Source organism: Lates calcarifer, linkage group LG17 (genome assembly GCF_001640805.2).
Source record: "Lates calcarifer isolate ASB-BC8 linkage group LG17, TLL_Latcal_v3, whole genome shotgun sequence".
Classification (NCBI taxonomy): Eukaryota; Metazoa; Chordata; class Actinopteri; family Centropomidae; genus Lates; species Lates calcarifer.
Genome location: NC_066849.1, coordinates 10,744,540 through 10,759,162, shown reverse-complemented (window position 1 = coordinate 10,759,162; position 14,623 = coordinate 10,744,540). Strand labels below are relative to the sequence as shown.

General features: G+C 41.6%; 1 protein-coding gene across 6 annotated transcripts in view; it reads right to left on the bottom strand.

Moving 5' to 3' along the window:
• Positions 1–14,623, bottom strand: part of st6galnac5b (ST6 (alpha-N-acetyl-neuraminyl-2,3-beta-galactosyl-1,3)-N-acetylgalactosaminide alpha-2,6-sialyltransferase 5b) — a 59,400-nt gene extending 44,777 nt beyond the window's left edge. For 2 of the 6 annotated variants that reach the window (XM_051076943.1, XM_051076942.1), the window contains exons 1-4: positions 14,436–14,623; positions 13,712–13,939; positions 5,572–5,981; positions 4,319–4,426 (exon numbers count right to left, since the gene is read on the bottom strand). In XM_051076943.1, coding sequence (XP_050932900.1) covers positions 4,319–4,426; positions 5,572–5,981; positions 13,712–13,939; positions 14,436–14,456 — 767 coding nt within the window. In that variant the 5' untranslated portion in view covers positions 14,457–14,623. Of the gene's footprint in view, positions 1–1,641; positions 2,008–4,318; positions 4,427–5,571; positions 5,982–13,711; positions 13,940–14,435 lie in introns of those variants that run through there. The other 4 variants (XM_051076945.1, XM_051076941.1, XM_018667377.2 and 1 more) reach the window with 3 other exon arrangements.

The following is a 14,623-nucleotide window of genomic DNA, read 5'->3' as shown; positions in this document are numbered from 1 at the left end:
TTGAGGGCTTGTTCTGACATTTGGCTTTAATAAGAGGACAAATCATGGCCTCAAGTATCAGACACATGGCTGGCAGGGTCTTTCTGAAGGGCCATCTGTTCTGAACCAGAGGGTTTAAAGAACATAATTTATACACAGTATGTAAAAATTTCTACACGTGGTCTAAGGATTCGCATTTTCCAAATTTTCACATTTTAATTTTCCACGTAACTCTTCAGTGTATTTTAGTATCTTTATCTCCCCAGATGATGGTCTTAATGTTGTTTAAGCCTTCTTCAGGAATATAAATCTGGTGTAGAAATACTACATTCCTTTAATTTATTTTTAGTATGAATTGCTACCAACTTTAAAAAACATTTGAATATAGTGTCTCTCTCTAAACAAAGAAGTCCCAAAAAAACGCTCTAGATGTCACAAGGGATGGCTGTGGCTCAAGAGGTAGAGCGAGTCACCCACTAAACAAGGTCAGTGGTTCGATCCCTGACTCCTCCAGTCTGTGTACCGAAGTATCCTTGGGCAGGATACTGCACCCAAGTAGCGTCTGTGTATGAATAGGTGTGTGAGTTAGAGTGCTATATTTGTGTACGTGTGTGTGTGTGGTGAATGGGTGAATGTAACTTGTAGTGTAAAGTGCTTTGAGTGGGCTGACATGACCAGAAAAAGCAAACTTTTGGGGGAAAAAAAAGCATATTTTTGGGTTTTGCACCGATAATTGTTAATGAAAATAATCATTAGTTACCTAAACAGATCATTAGACACAAAACCCATTTATGACAATATTTGGCTGTACTGTTTGACTCACTGCTGCTTGGAAGGCTGCCTGCCCTCCATTATCATAGACTAAGAATCAGTTAGGTCATAATAAGAAACTGAAATTACCTCAGAATGGATCACTTCAAAAATATGATACAGTCTGGTTTCTCTTCACTTACATTGGAATATCTTAAACTCTAAGAGCTGCCAACAAATTCTGCACACATATCAATAAATAATACTCCTTCTCCCACTCACTGTAGTTACATTAGTTTAATATTTTAATTCTTGAATTTATTACAACACATTCGTACACGTGTATAATTGGCTTACTGCAGTACGAAAGCTCTGTTGCCGACATGTATGACAAGACTGTATGCTGTGGTTGTCTTATTATTCATACTGCCTCACTGAAAAGGGATAAATTAAATAAATTAAGAGTTGAAAAAATGAAAGATAGTGACTCTAAAAATATCACAATTAGGTTTGAAAAACAGAGTGTATGAATTGTGTGTAAATGCAGAATATAAATTCCTTCTCAGGTCATTAAAACCCCACAATCCCACAAACAATGCTGAGAACATGACCTCAGTGTCCTCAATGAATCTGTGTTCAGCTTTAATGTATGAAAATGGATCAGTCATACTCCAGTTAATGCAGCAGTGTACTGTCTCATCGTCTGTCCCCTCTCTGACAGCTCTAGTGTTATTAAAGCAGCTCTACACAGAGTTAAAAAACACACTTGAGCCAACCCCCATGGCTTTGATTCCAGTATGAAATTCATCCTATTATAGTTACACTTCCAAAACATTGTTGAGGCTTTGTGCTGCTATTATGCAATGATCCCATTCTGCCAAGCTGCTTAGGCAGTCAGCTAACAGCCACAGCAGCAGGCCTGCTCTGTCCTATTGCTGTCTCATGTGTTCACATTGGTCAGAGAGAGAATCTGCACGCTGGCAACTGTCCACACACACATCCAACACTTCTGGGGATCATCTCTGGAGTGAGTCTCAGGATCCAGCTGTAGCTGGAGCGTACGAGCTGTTCGCGCTGGCAACTGCAGCGGCAGGCTTCCAGTCTGGCTGGTAAAAGTGAATGTCGAGGGTTCGAGCCCACTTTGCAAATACTGTCTTCTCTGTGATGAAGCGGTGGTGGCTTCCACGTCGACTCCTCTCGTGGGAGAGGTACATGGAGCACTCGTCGGGCCCCAAGGGTTCGTAGTAATGATACGGCACTGAGGGATGGGAGGAGGACCTACATGGGAAGCAGAGGAGATGCGAAGAGAGAGGAGTAAAGCATGAAAAGGCATGAAAGTCAAAGTATGAGGGAGGGATGTAGGGAAATAGCGAGGGGGTAGTTATGTGATGGAGTGGGGGAGGTGGAGGAAGTGAGTCACAGTGGGGAAGAAATGGAGACAGGAACAAAGAAAAGCAGAAAGATCAGAAGAATCTGGGCTCACAGATGTGTTCATTATGCACCGTATTATTCCTCTGATACTCTCGGGCACACCGAGCTCAGTGGAAGACTCAGTTACATGAGAGTCACTTCGGTCTGGCCTGTATTTCTCTGTGAATACCATAATGTGTCAAACAATCCTCTGTGCCCACACAGATCCACAAGAGAACAATATTAGCCAAATTATTCTCCTATTTCCATTGAACCTGAATGTCACATTAGGCACATTAAACAGCCGCGCTTTGTATTTTCAGCCTATTCAGAGAAATGTATTACTTGTATTGTAAAATGTCAAAATGAATGCAATCTCTGGTGCTAAAATTCCAGTCATTCGCCTGCATGACTGCATGGCAGTAAAAGACTCTGAATTTGTCACTGCAGGGTGTAAATGTTACATTGTCATTACAAGTTGAAGACATCGTTAAAGATGCACCAGACAAGGTTTTTATGCTGAAGCACTCCCGTGTCATCAGCACACAGTAAATCAGTGTGAAGCTGCAGCAGAAAGGGCGTCCCACCCTCCTCATGCACTATTTGCCCCACTCGATCAAACAGGAAGTGACAAACTGAAATTTTAAGTCCTGAGGAGAAGGCATTTTGATGGTGTCTTGCATGTATAATTTAACAGATGAAACTGGGTGTTTGCAAAGAGTGGCTGTTCGAAACAATTTTTATGTCTTGAAGATTTTCTTCATAGTTTTATTATTATTATTATTATTATATTTGATTATTGATATTTATTATTATTTAGTGCCAATGTGTTCCCCTGTAAGTATAATTAACAAGGTGAGATCATAATTTTTCATTTTGCTGAAACATACAGTGGAGCTTAAAAGGTTGCATCTTTGACTTAAAAAGTTAAGGACACAATAATCTTGGAATTCATATGGTTTAAGTCATTTTAACACCGTTGCTAGGAAACTGACAAACATTGCTTTATTTCTTTCAGTTATAGTTCTGTGTTCTCTGAATTTCAATGTCAAATGCAAATGATTAAAACCAGTAATAAAAATTAGCTTTCATTGACCTCAATACTTATAAAAAAAAAAAAAAAACATCATGTAACAGTACAACTTGTGGACCTTGAGCTTTCACTTTGAGTCTCACTGAGGGACGTTTAGATGAACTACTCTTAAGAACATGTTAAGTGCCCTGCTTGAAGACACCAATAAGACAAAACAAAATGAAACAACAGCAAGGAGACAATCAATTCATAGTTGGATAATGATGGCCAGATATATTCCAGCTTATATGGGTTTATGTTATGCTTTCACTTGATGTATATTGTAGCCTACTTTATATGACATTGTGTAATAGGTTTTACTGTATGTTTTACATACTTGTTTATATTTTATGTATTTTAGTATATCTAATGTTCCAGGCTTCACCTGAGTTTAAAGGTGCTATATGTACATTTTTTGCCAGTATTACACAGCCAATGTTGGCATTAACAGCTGTTTACTTAACAGTCTAGAAGAAACATTTCAAGTTGAAACTTCATTCCTTTACTCACCAAAACCTGTCACCAGTGTTAACTCTTGTTTTGCCTCTATCCCTATCACTTCTTTTCTTTTCCTGAAGTTAGCTTGCTAACTGACTAGCCCTGGTCCATCCAGTCTTGTAATGTCATTGTCATTTGTGACTGTGAGTTACTGTAGCATTCAGTCTGCCCTCAGTTCAACATGAGAAGATGATAGAGTAGCACTGACCAGAGTGTATTCTAACCTCTTGTCCTGTAAATGCAGTTATGGCTCAAGTAAACAGCTGTTAATGCTATGCTGGCTGTGTGGCAATGGCAATAACTTACATATAGCAAGTTGTTGAAGTTAAAGTAGATAGATGTGTTAATTGACCTAAATAAATGAACAAAATGTATCTCACAGAATGGACTGCTTGTCAAACTTAATGCATTGTTTATTAGAAGCAGATATCAATATTACTATTTTATTTTTGCTATTTGTAGCTTCTTACTAAGGGGCAGATGAAGTGGTAGAGAGGGAGCATTTCCACTGATCAACCAGTTCTGATGGGGCACACTGTCACCTTTTAATTAAAGAATCCTGCTACGCAACTACAAATCTTAGATTTAAAAAAAATCATTTGATTCTACCTGCAGAAGTCAGGTGGCACCATGCCATACACGTTGAGCCTGTCACACAGCTCCAGGGCTATGGCCATGGTGAACCAGCCGGTACTCAACCAGGAGTTGGAACTCTTCCTGGAAGACAAGAGAGGATCACAAGGCTGTCTTCTTCAGTTTTCAGAGATAAATACAGATGAAGGCAAAAAACCTCTAATGCCCACTATGGGATTAGTGTTCACATATAAATGAGTCTATATGAGGAGCTAAATTCATGGCAACAAAATGTCTTTGTTTGGTTCTTTTGTTACTATTTTTGTTAACTCATATTCAGTCAACCAGTGCAGATACCTGCACTGTAGATGAAAGAGACATCAAGTATCAAATGGAGAATCTTACATCTGTTTCATAGAGGGAATAAAAAGAAAGAAATTCTTTTGTATGTTGACAATGTACATTGAAAATGTCCCAAAAGTGCAGTATATACTGTATATTACATTTATAATGTATTATAATACAATAAATAATATAATAATATGTAAAATGTCCTATTTGGGTTTCTGCATCAAGACCACAAGAATCCTCCTGATACAAATATTCTGGTTGATAATAGTTTCTTACCCTCATTTTAAAACAAAAATATTTGTGACAAGCTTTATACCAGCCTGTCAGAAAATAAACGGCTAAGTAATACTAATGTCTCACTAAAGCGATTTTGGCTTGGCAGCTGATGGCACTCCCTCGCCTAAAAATCCTGATGCTGTTGAGCAGAGTGGCCAACCACTCCCCATCAATACTGCTTAAAGAAAAAAAAGTTCACTGGCTTCACCCTCCTCCATCACTCTGATTAATGCTTACTCACCATGTTGTTTTTTTTTGCTTGTGGAAACATAGTGTCTCTGAAAGGCTCCAAATGAAATCAAAATATGATTTTTAAATATGGTTGCACTACATGGGAAAAATACTTTGCAGTGCTCCCCCTAAGCCTGACATCAGTGGGGCAACAGCAAGCTTGTGATACCAAATCAAAGTCCTTATAGGCCTTCCTTATAACACCTCTTATCAAATCCCATAAAAATCTTCTTTCAGAGCCGTTTCAATCTAAATCCTGTTAATAATTATCCTCTCAAAAAGTAGTGTAGTGTGTGGCGTTCTTGTCCCTCACTGCAAATTTCACTTTTACGTGGCTAAAACTGATGACAATTTTGTATGTGTGTTTGTGTGTTGTTCCCTTCCTCGTATTTGCATTTCTTTTCACATGCACAGATCTGCTGTCCATGTACCTGTCGATCCCTGTTTCCTTTTTAAATAGTTCATCAAACTTGAGCATCTTGATCCGAGAAATAATGTAGACTTTCAGTTTGGGCAGCAGCTGGTTTAACAGCCTGAGGTTGTTGTAAACATGGCCTTTTCCATCCCTTCTCATGCAGCTGCTTGGTCCCCAGAAGATAAACACTGTGTCTTGGCTCACGTTGAGCAGCTCCTGCCGGCTCCGCAGCACCCTCTGCAGGCTGGAGTGAGCTATGACACGCAGACTAGTGCGCCAGCCAACGTCCCGCTGATAGCCTATGTTAGGAGCATCGTTCATACGGATGACGCACTCAGAGTGATCGATTTCTTCACCCCTTTTGCTCCCAGTCAGCTGGCCGGAGCTGGTCACTAGGGCGCAAGTCTTGCAGCGCATCTTCAGAGACTGTGGAGGTGAAAGATCACAGGTCAGAAACCATAGCAGTGTCACTCTGAGAATATCAAGGACTGGCTGTGAAACAGTGATAATAATCCAAAGTACCGTTTTATCAAGCATTTAGATTTTCTCTTTTTAAAGATTACAGTATGACATTTGAAAGGCTGTGAAAAGCTGAGGGTGTCCAAACGTTTCTCACCATGTGCTCAGACAGCATGATCACATTGACAGTCAATGGAAAGACACAAGTAGATACAAATTTGCGTGGGGTGGTGTGAATTGACACTTCTGTGTGAACTGAAAATGTTCCAATATGAGAGAAAAACTTGCTAATTTTGTGGGGTTTAACGAATCTGCTTTACTGAACGTAAGGAGATGAGAGGGAAAAGGAGCGAGCCTGAATAGAAATGACAGAACTGGCATTTCTGGTGAGCACAGCTGACGCCTGTATAAGCTGAAACATTTCATGGAAATCCATACAATATTTGTTGAATCATTTCACTTGGAACTAATCTCATGGTGGTGCTAGAGATTCATCCTCTGGGGGCCATGAATGCCTTAACAGAATTTCATGGTAGTACATCCAATTGTTGTTGACATATTTCAGTCTGGGCCAAAGTGGGTGCTGGCATGCTAGCAGCTCTAATGAATCTGCAACCTGTGGCCATCAAGGTCATATCATCGTTTAACCTTAAAGTCTGGCTGCCAAGGGGGAAAATCAATGACCCTGAAAGAGTTCAGTACAGTCTGTACAACAGCACATGTAGACACGACAAGGGCACTTACCACAAGCTTGATATAAAGCATGTCTGACAATGCAGCTAAAAGTTTGGAATTTAACTCCAGTAGGCTTTTTAGATTTATATTCATAGATTAATGTAACTTTTTGTCAAAAGCACACACACAATGATTACTTCAGACAAAAACAGCCCAAAATTAAAGTTGATAACCTGCCCTTTATGATTACACTGTCATCTCCATCCAAATAGGATGTGAGCGTAACTGGCACAGAATCGAGCAGCTAGACTCGTTCTGGTCTGTTCTGTCAGGTATCCTATTATTCAAATGTTCTGCGGCTTATTGTGGTTGACAGTACAGCAGAGGTTACTCTGTGCAGTCTTTTCATTTTGTAGGAATGCCATGAATACACATCAGCCTGTTAAGTCAGCCACAGTCTCAGAGTAATGTTCACTTCCAGAAAACAAGGAGTGTATGTACTGGTCACAACTGGCTCCAGTATAATATACACAGTTCACTGAGAGGATAGTTCATGTACCTTTGCAAAGATAGTATACAGTATACTGCAGAGCTGTTGTACTGTTATGACCAGGTATTCGTGTTGTTATGTCCAACCAGGTTTTCAAAGTTGAAAAAGGCAAGCTTGGATTGAATGATCCGACAGCAAAAACCCAGAGACTCTTCACATGAATTATTCCCAACCTTAATAGAGAGCTACATTGGCATTCTGAACTGTGCTCTGAGCTTCACACTCCATCAGGTTCTGAGGTGGGGATGTGTGCGTGTGTGTGTGTGTTTGTGGATACAGGTGATATTACCAGCACCACAGGCTGTGCTTCTCCCACTGCTATATATATATAATACTCTCCCACTATCTCTGACCCCACACTGAATGATTGCCCACTGTATGTGTGTGTGTGTGTGTGTGTGTGTGTGTGTGTGGTGTCTGGGGATGTCCTTAAATCTTTGTGCAGAGTTCGATGTGGCCCCAGATATGTAATACAATCACGTTTCTCTGGCAAGAGTCTCCAACTGTCTAAAAAGTATCTAGATCCAAAACCTGTTGTAATCCCTTCTGTTCACACAAACATACAAACACACACACACACACAATCACAGTCTTCATGCATTGAGAAACAGGTATTTTCATTCCCTAACACATTACCCAAAAAGAAGCCATTTCCTGTAGGAGTGTGTTTGCGCAGTCTGTGTGCAGACCCCCTCCCTCAATAACAGGTAGGCTGGAGTGAATTACACGCTTCGCTGCACAAACACACCCTCCCTGCCCTCTCCGAGAAGAAATCCCAGTCCTTTTAGCCGTTTCCTCTTCCACATACAACAGATAGAGAGCATTTTCCCCTCGGCACTGACCAAACAATTTCTCCCAAGCAAGTTTTAATGGTTTTAATAGTCAGGGAATGTGTTAAACTAGTAAAAGGCAATTGAAGGTTACATGGCTGGTGTGGCGTGGTTTAAAGTGCCTGTGGAACAATAAAAAAATGTCCTTGACTTTGATGCTGAAGTTCCCCAAGCTTCTGACAGCTTGATGATGCTGGGAAATAGCCACTTATAAGCCCTGTGGCACAGCGAGAGAGGCTTTCAAAATCAGATGGAGAATATTTCAGATGCAGCTGAAGATGCAGCCCACAGACTGTTGAGTGAATGAATAAGTGAATGACTGATCAAATCAAATGTATGTAACAGGTAGCTGATAATCACCCTTGAATTGGCACAATGGTCCTTTAGTTTTGATGAACTCTTGCTGACACCCACAGACACATACTTACCGTCTGCACATTATCATGCGGGCAGAGGGACGTCTGCATTGATCAATACTGTATAACTTCGTAAGCAATACACTTTCCCGGATTAACACTATCTTAAAAAGGGAATAAGTTCAACTTCACTGGGCAATTCAGCGACTTCCAATGTGATGACAACTGGATTACACAAAGCCATGGCGTTCAGAGGGGGCAGCACAGGAAGAGTAAGCAGTTAGGAGTATGGCTCTGGTTCCAGTCCCAGTCAATTACCGCCCACACACTGACTCCAAACTCATCAGTATGATCCTGTTTATACACTTCCCAGGGGGAACCCAGGATCATAATTGCTTTCAGAGCAAACCCCATCAGTCAGCCTCTAATATTGCAGTAGAGCTTTCAATGTGCCTAAAATCCTCCAGCCTCTGCCTGCACCCCCCACCTCCCAGTTTAAGAAGGGTACAGAGTACAGGCGTGCAGGGTTGGGCAGAGGTCAGTGAAGAATCATGAGTAAAGAACAAAAAGACAAAGAGGCTCATATTACCATAATCAACCTTGGATTTAAAGGATAAGGCTCACTGCTAACAAATCCCATGAAAATAACGCCCCAAATCACTCCCTATTTAATATCTAGTGCTCTACGTTTTATGCCACTTTATTTTAGTGCCAGTTCAGTTCTCCAATCTCAATCAACTATTCAATGTAATAGAAAAACATAGTGTCCATGACATGTCTGCAACAACTTCACAAAGCAATTACTTCGGTTTTTGGTTTTAGTCAGTCATGAAACAGCCTACACATAACACACAAAATACAAAATAAAGCAAACAGCACATAACACAAAGTGTTACGCATACAATTGAAGCATCACCAAAACAAAATCTCTAAAAAAAATTGAGTTAAGCGTCTGCTATAAGGAGCAGTGAATAAGGGAGTCAATTCAGACACAGGCCCAAAGCAACAGTGCACATAATATCTGGTCATAATGTCTGGTCCACTGGTCTCTACCAAAATCATAAGTCTTTAGAAATAGGTCAAAAATATGTGCTAACAGGCTAAATAGTTTCCTAAAGCAACTGGGCACTGTTTATCTGTTTTTGCAGATATTACAGAAACAGGAGCAAATTTTACTTTTAGGGACTATTTTTAGCTGCGGATGAGCGTTTTTCATCACGATGACTTACAGATGAGCTGGGACAGGAGCGGTGGTCTGTGGCACACAAGAACTAGCTATGGCAATACTAGTAGGATGGCAGGAAATAATTAATCATTTGTTTTGTACTTTTTTTTATGGGATGTGTACAGAATATGTCCAGTGTTATCCTTTTATCCTAATGGGGCAGACATCCTCAGATATGAGCAGAGGTGTATAACGACTCCGCTGTATTTGCTTACAGAGGCACAAATAATTCAGGTGTTGATCATTATCATTACAGTAACTGTACACCTTCTAAAGTGCAAGGAATTAGGCTAATGGCTCGACTGAGAGCAGAGGTGGATTAAGTGGCACCCGTTTCGCGGTGTGAGGGTTTAATGATTGGCACTGCTTTCTCTTGCTTGCTCGCTCTCTCTCTCTCGCTTTTTTTCTTTGCTCAGGGGCCAATTAATTACACAGAAACCCTCCCGACAGTTGACATCTCATTAAGCTTCTCCTGGTGACACACATTCAAGTCGCAGTCCCAAACTTGCTCTGCTCTCAATTTGAGAGAATAAAGGCGAGATAATCAAGGCAGCTGTCCCCTTCTTCTTCTTCTTCTTCTTCTTCTTCTTCATCATGTCAACCTCAGACAGAGAGAAGGGGGGAGGGTGCTCCTCAGAGGACGTAGCCTCGTTAGTGCCAAGTTGATGGAGAGATGTGAAATAATACTGATCTGGAAAAAAACATGATATTCAGGACTTCTGGCTCTGGTACAGGTTTTATGAATTAATAAGAAAGCACATCATTTTAAAGTATATTAGCATGAATACAAACTGGGCTATGTACCGTCACTCTGAGGATGACACCTGATAATATCATCTGTTTTTGCTAAGGGTGCGTTTCCTTACTTTGAGTGGAATTAAGCACTGGATGTCCTGGGAATTCATCCATTAAGCAAGCTCTGCACAAGGCTGTTTATTTTTGTTTCCTCTTGTCTTTTCAAAAGTTGTCTCTGCGCATTAACATATCTATAAAACCGCTTAGAAGTGCACCTTAGAAAGGGGTCAGCATAGGTAGGAACATTTTTTGCATAACCGCCTTTCTAATGACACTGATTTCTCTGAGGCTGACTGCATTACGGGCTGTCAGAACACAGAGAGGTATCACCCATAATAAGTAGGTACATCATAAACTGGCACAGGCACAGTCCACATTCATGCTCTCACACTGGCTTTGTGATTAGAGCATACAAAGGCCAATGTAGATTGATTCTGCTGACAGTTCTTCAAAGGTCAACATCTCTTTAACTGGAATCGGCAAAACATTGGAGAAGGAGAGAGAAGATGAGGGAGCGAAGGAGAATGGACCGGCTGTCTGTCTTCAGTGTTCAAACTCAAATGTGTGTGTGTGTGTGTGTGTGTGAGGATGTCTGTGTTTGAAAGCATCTATTCAGCTCTGCAGCTCTAATTACTGTAGCTTGTCAAAGAAAAGGAATACATATTACAGGAGGACATCTCACACAGAGACATAAAAAAAACCTGCAGACAGGGAGAAGCCTCAACAATATCCCACATAAATGTGCACCATAACTTTGAAGTCTGAATGCACAGTATATAGATACGTGGGTCTCAACTCTTCTGTTTTCATTTCACCTTTAAGCACTGAAAGGACTGAAAGGAAAAAGCCAAATGTTTAGCCTTTAACTCTCAGCCCCATGAAGTAAGACAGTCTTAGTGATTAATGTGTGCTGGGTGTTTTTATGACCCCTTGGGTTGAGATATAAATGAGCGAAGCAGTCACAGACCACCACCCACCTTAGTGAAATTACAGCCCATGCAAACTAGATATGCACAGAAGTTAATGTAGGCCATAAACAGGGTCCAGCAGGCACATTAGATGGAGCTCTCCTCACGTTTTCAAGCATCCCCAGCTCTGATGAGGGCATAAAATTTTAACGTGTCTGGCCATTTGCATGGGGTGGGTTGTCTACATGAGCGTGCCAGTGCTGAGTGACTGTGTGTGTGCGTGTGTGCGCGCGCTAGAGTCAAAGCCAAGATTCCCTCCAGCATCAACAGCAGCAGCAGACCTCAGATGACCCTGAAGGGAACTGTGCAGACCTATCCACCCACTCCACAGATCCTACAGCAGGTCTGCTCTGGTTAGTCATTCTCCAGCTCTGACAGAGAGTGCAGCAGGCAGCAGAGCTGGAAGCCCCCATGGGAAGGAGGTGGGGGCAGAGTGGCACTAAGCAGTATGAAAATGTCGCAGTGTGAATCCGTCATGAATCAGCCGTCAACCAGATGGAGGTGGACAGTCAGGGAGAGACTGTGAATAATAAACCGAACTGAAGCAGCTGCCTCTCGTTTCTCTTAAGAGCTCCTGTAAAATCTGCAGATGAATGTTTCTTTTTCACTGAAGTTGAAAGGATCTGATGAGGCTTACAACATCTCAGAGGAGCGCCTGAACTTTAAGAGCCTGGCTGAGGCTCTCTCCAAACCAATGTCAGTCTCTTCGTCGCTCTCATGACACCGGTCGTCAAGCAGTGAGAGGCAAAATGCAACCAACACCCCCCCCACCCCCTACAAAATCCTCTCTCGCCTGAGCAACGCAATGTCCTTTCCAGTCCGCTGTGCTTCGCTGCATATCTCTCTCACTGAGGGGAGACACGACTCTGTCTGAGCGATCCGTCTATCTGGATGAGCTGCCTGTAACACCGCACTGGGTCTGAATGATAGGCCTCTGCGCTACAGTAACAATGGCTGTGGTGATTATATGACCGAGAGATTACAGCAGTGATGTCTTGAGCAGCCTTTCTAGAAGGAATCCATCCCGTTTTAAGTGCTTTTGTCACTAAATATTTCATAGTGGACACATTAATTTTGAATTAAGAAAAGGAGTAAACTACAGAGAGAATTTAGAGAGATGGCACCACCACAGCAAGTTCAGCTTTTGAGTTCAGTGGGATTACTTGGCACTATAACAGCCTTACAGGGGGGAAATAAAGCTGTAATAAGCTCATCTTTTATTCTGAAGGTTTTCCCTAATTAACAGAAATTGCTTAACAATTTCAATTACCACATTTAAGGAGCTTTACTAGAAGCTTTACCGTGTGCTGCTTTAAAAACATGAGAATGAAATGTTAAAAAAAAAACAACTTAAGATGATGACACTTGCACAATTACTGGTTCCTGTGTGCCTAAAAAACTGAACAACACTCAAACTCAAAAGCATGGGCAGACAGTGGAGGACATAATTCAATACAAACATCAAAACACACAGGAGGACTGAAACCAGGGCCCAAAGCTTCAAAAATACATTTTACATGCATAACTGAACTCTGCATTTACATGCCAGTCTCTCTGACTTTACCTGAGACGACAGCAGAATACAGATTAGACGCAGTTTGTGCTACATGCGTGCAAAAGTGCCACAGCAATCACCGCGCTTTTCACAGAGTAGGTGCTCGACACATAAAGTGTGCCCAACTGCTTACAGAAATGTCCAAACGCGCTGAGTGAATTCTAATTCCTCGCTGTAGAGGTTTGACTGGTGAAAAAACCAAGAGTGCTGTTAAAAGCGTAGCACTGGTGTAATCAGCGCAAGGAAGATTCATATCACAAAGATACTCAAAGTGACTTCTGTGTTCTTTTTTTTCCCTGCATTTTATTTTCTCCTCAGTTTGGTTCTGACCAAGTCCTATGTCCTGCTGCTGTTCTTTGCACTACTGTTGGTCTCCTGCAAAAATAATGGGATTCATGCCCCCCACCCTCAAGAGTACTCACAAGAACCTGATCTCTCAACCCAAACACTGCCACTTGTTTTTGTTGGGGCATACACAACCCAGCTGAGGTCTAACCCTGTGTTTTGCTTTGTGCCAACCTGTGCTTCTCTCCTGCATCTTTTATTTCTGTTTTTTCTATCACAAAGAAGACAAAACTGACATCAAAACACACTGGCATAGCCCCTGTTAAATATCATAGACTACCATTTAAATCCTCTGCTTTGGTTTTGCCTCATTAGTAGCTTTTTGTGACTTAGACATTCATGCAAGTTTGGATTTCATGTGCAGATTCTCTCACAGTGTACAGTCGGTGCATATTTACCTTATGATCCATGACACCTGTGTACCCCTCAAGTGTTGACGCCGGGAGTCTCTGAGGTCTCTCTGGCTTTTTTGTGGAAGGAGCAGGTCCATATGAACGTTGGGAGGAAGATGAGGATGATGCTAATGATGCTGATGAGGAAGATGATCTGGCACCAGAGCTGCTGTTGTACACCAACATAAAGCTGGTAACCATGGTGACGATGATGATGCCGCTAACCCCCTGGTACTGAGGAGAGACATGAAACACACGAGTTAAAAAACAAAAAACAAACAAAAAAACATCCGACTAAAACAGCTCATTTAGAAAAAGCTTTTAAAGCAGAAGCAGCACGATAATAAACAGCTGCGCTTTCCTCGTGCAGGGCTGCGAATAAAATGTCAGCTGTGCCACTCAAATGCGCTTAACATGCTCTGTCAACAGGGCAACATGTTTTGAAGAGCGGTGCAGAAATAGCATTAAACAGCTGAATCTAGATATGTTTTATAATTATCTTCCCCCCCCCTGTAGAAAAAAACAAACTTTCTCCTAAGGTTATCTTGTAGGAATATTATAAATATCTAGGCTAAGCGATGTAAATTAAACACCACAAAGTGCAATTAGGTCACTCTAGACTATCATGACAGAACTCAGTCTGTAACTCGCTTCTAAGCAGCATAAACACTAAAGGTTCCCCACAAGGTAACATCACCGTGAAATTCCTGCAGGTCTCATTCATAATTACCACTTTTATCTTCATCTTCATTTCCCCTCGTTTCCACTCGCAGATCGAGTCTTCATCGTATCGGGGCCAAAGCTCTTTCTCTCTCTCACACACACACACACACACAAACACACACAGACAGAGCGTCGGGACTCTTCAGCAAGCATCAATTGAGCGGCAGCATCGCTGGGACCTTCGCGCAGCTGAAG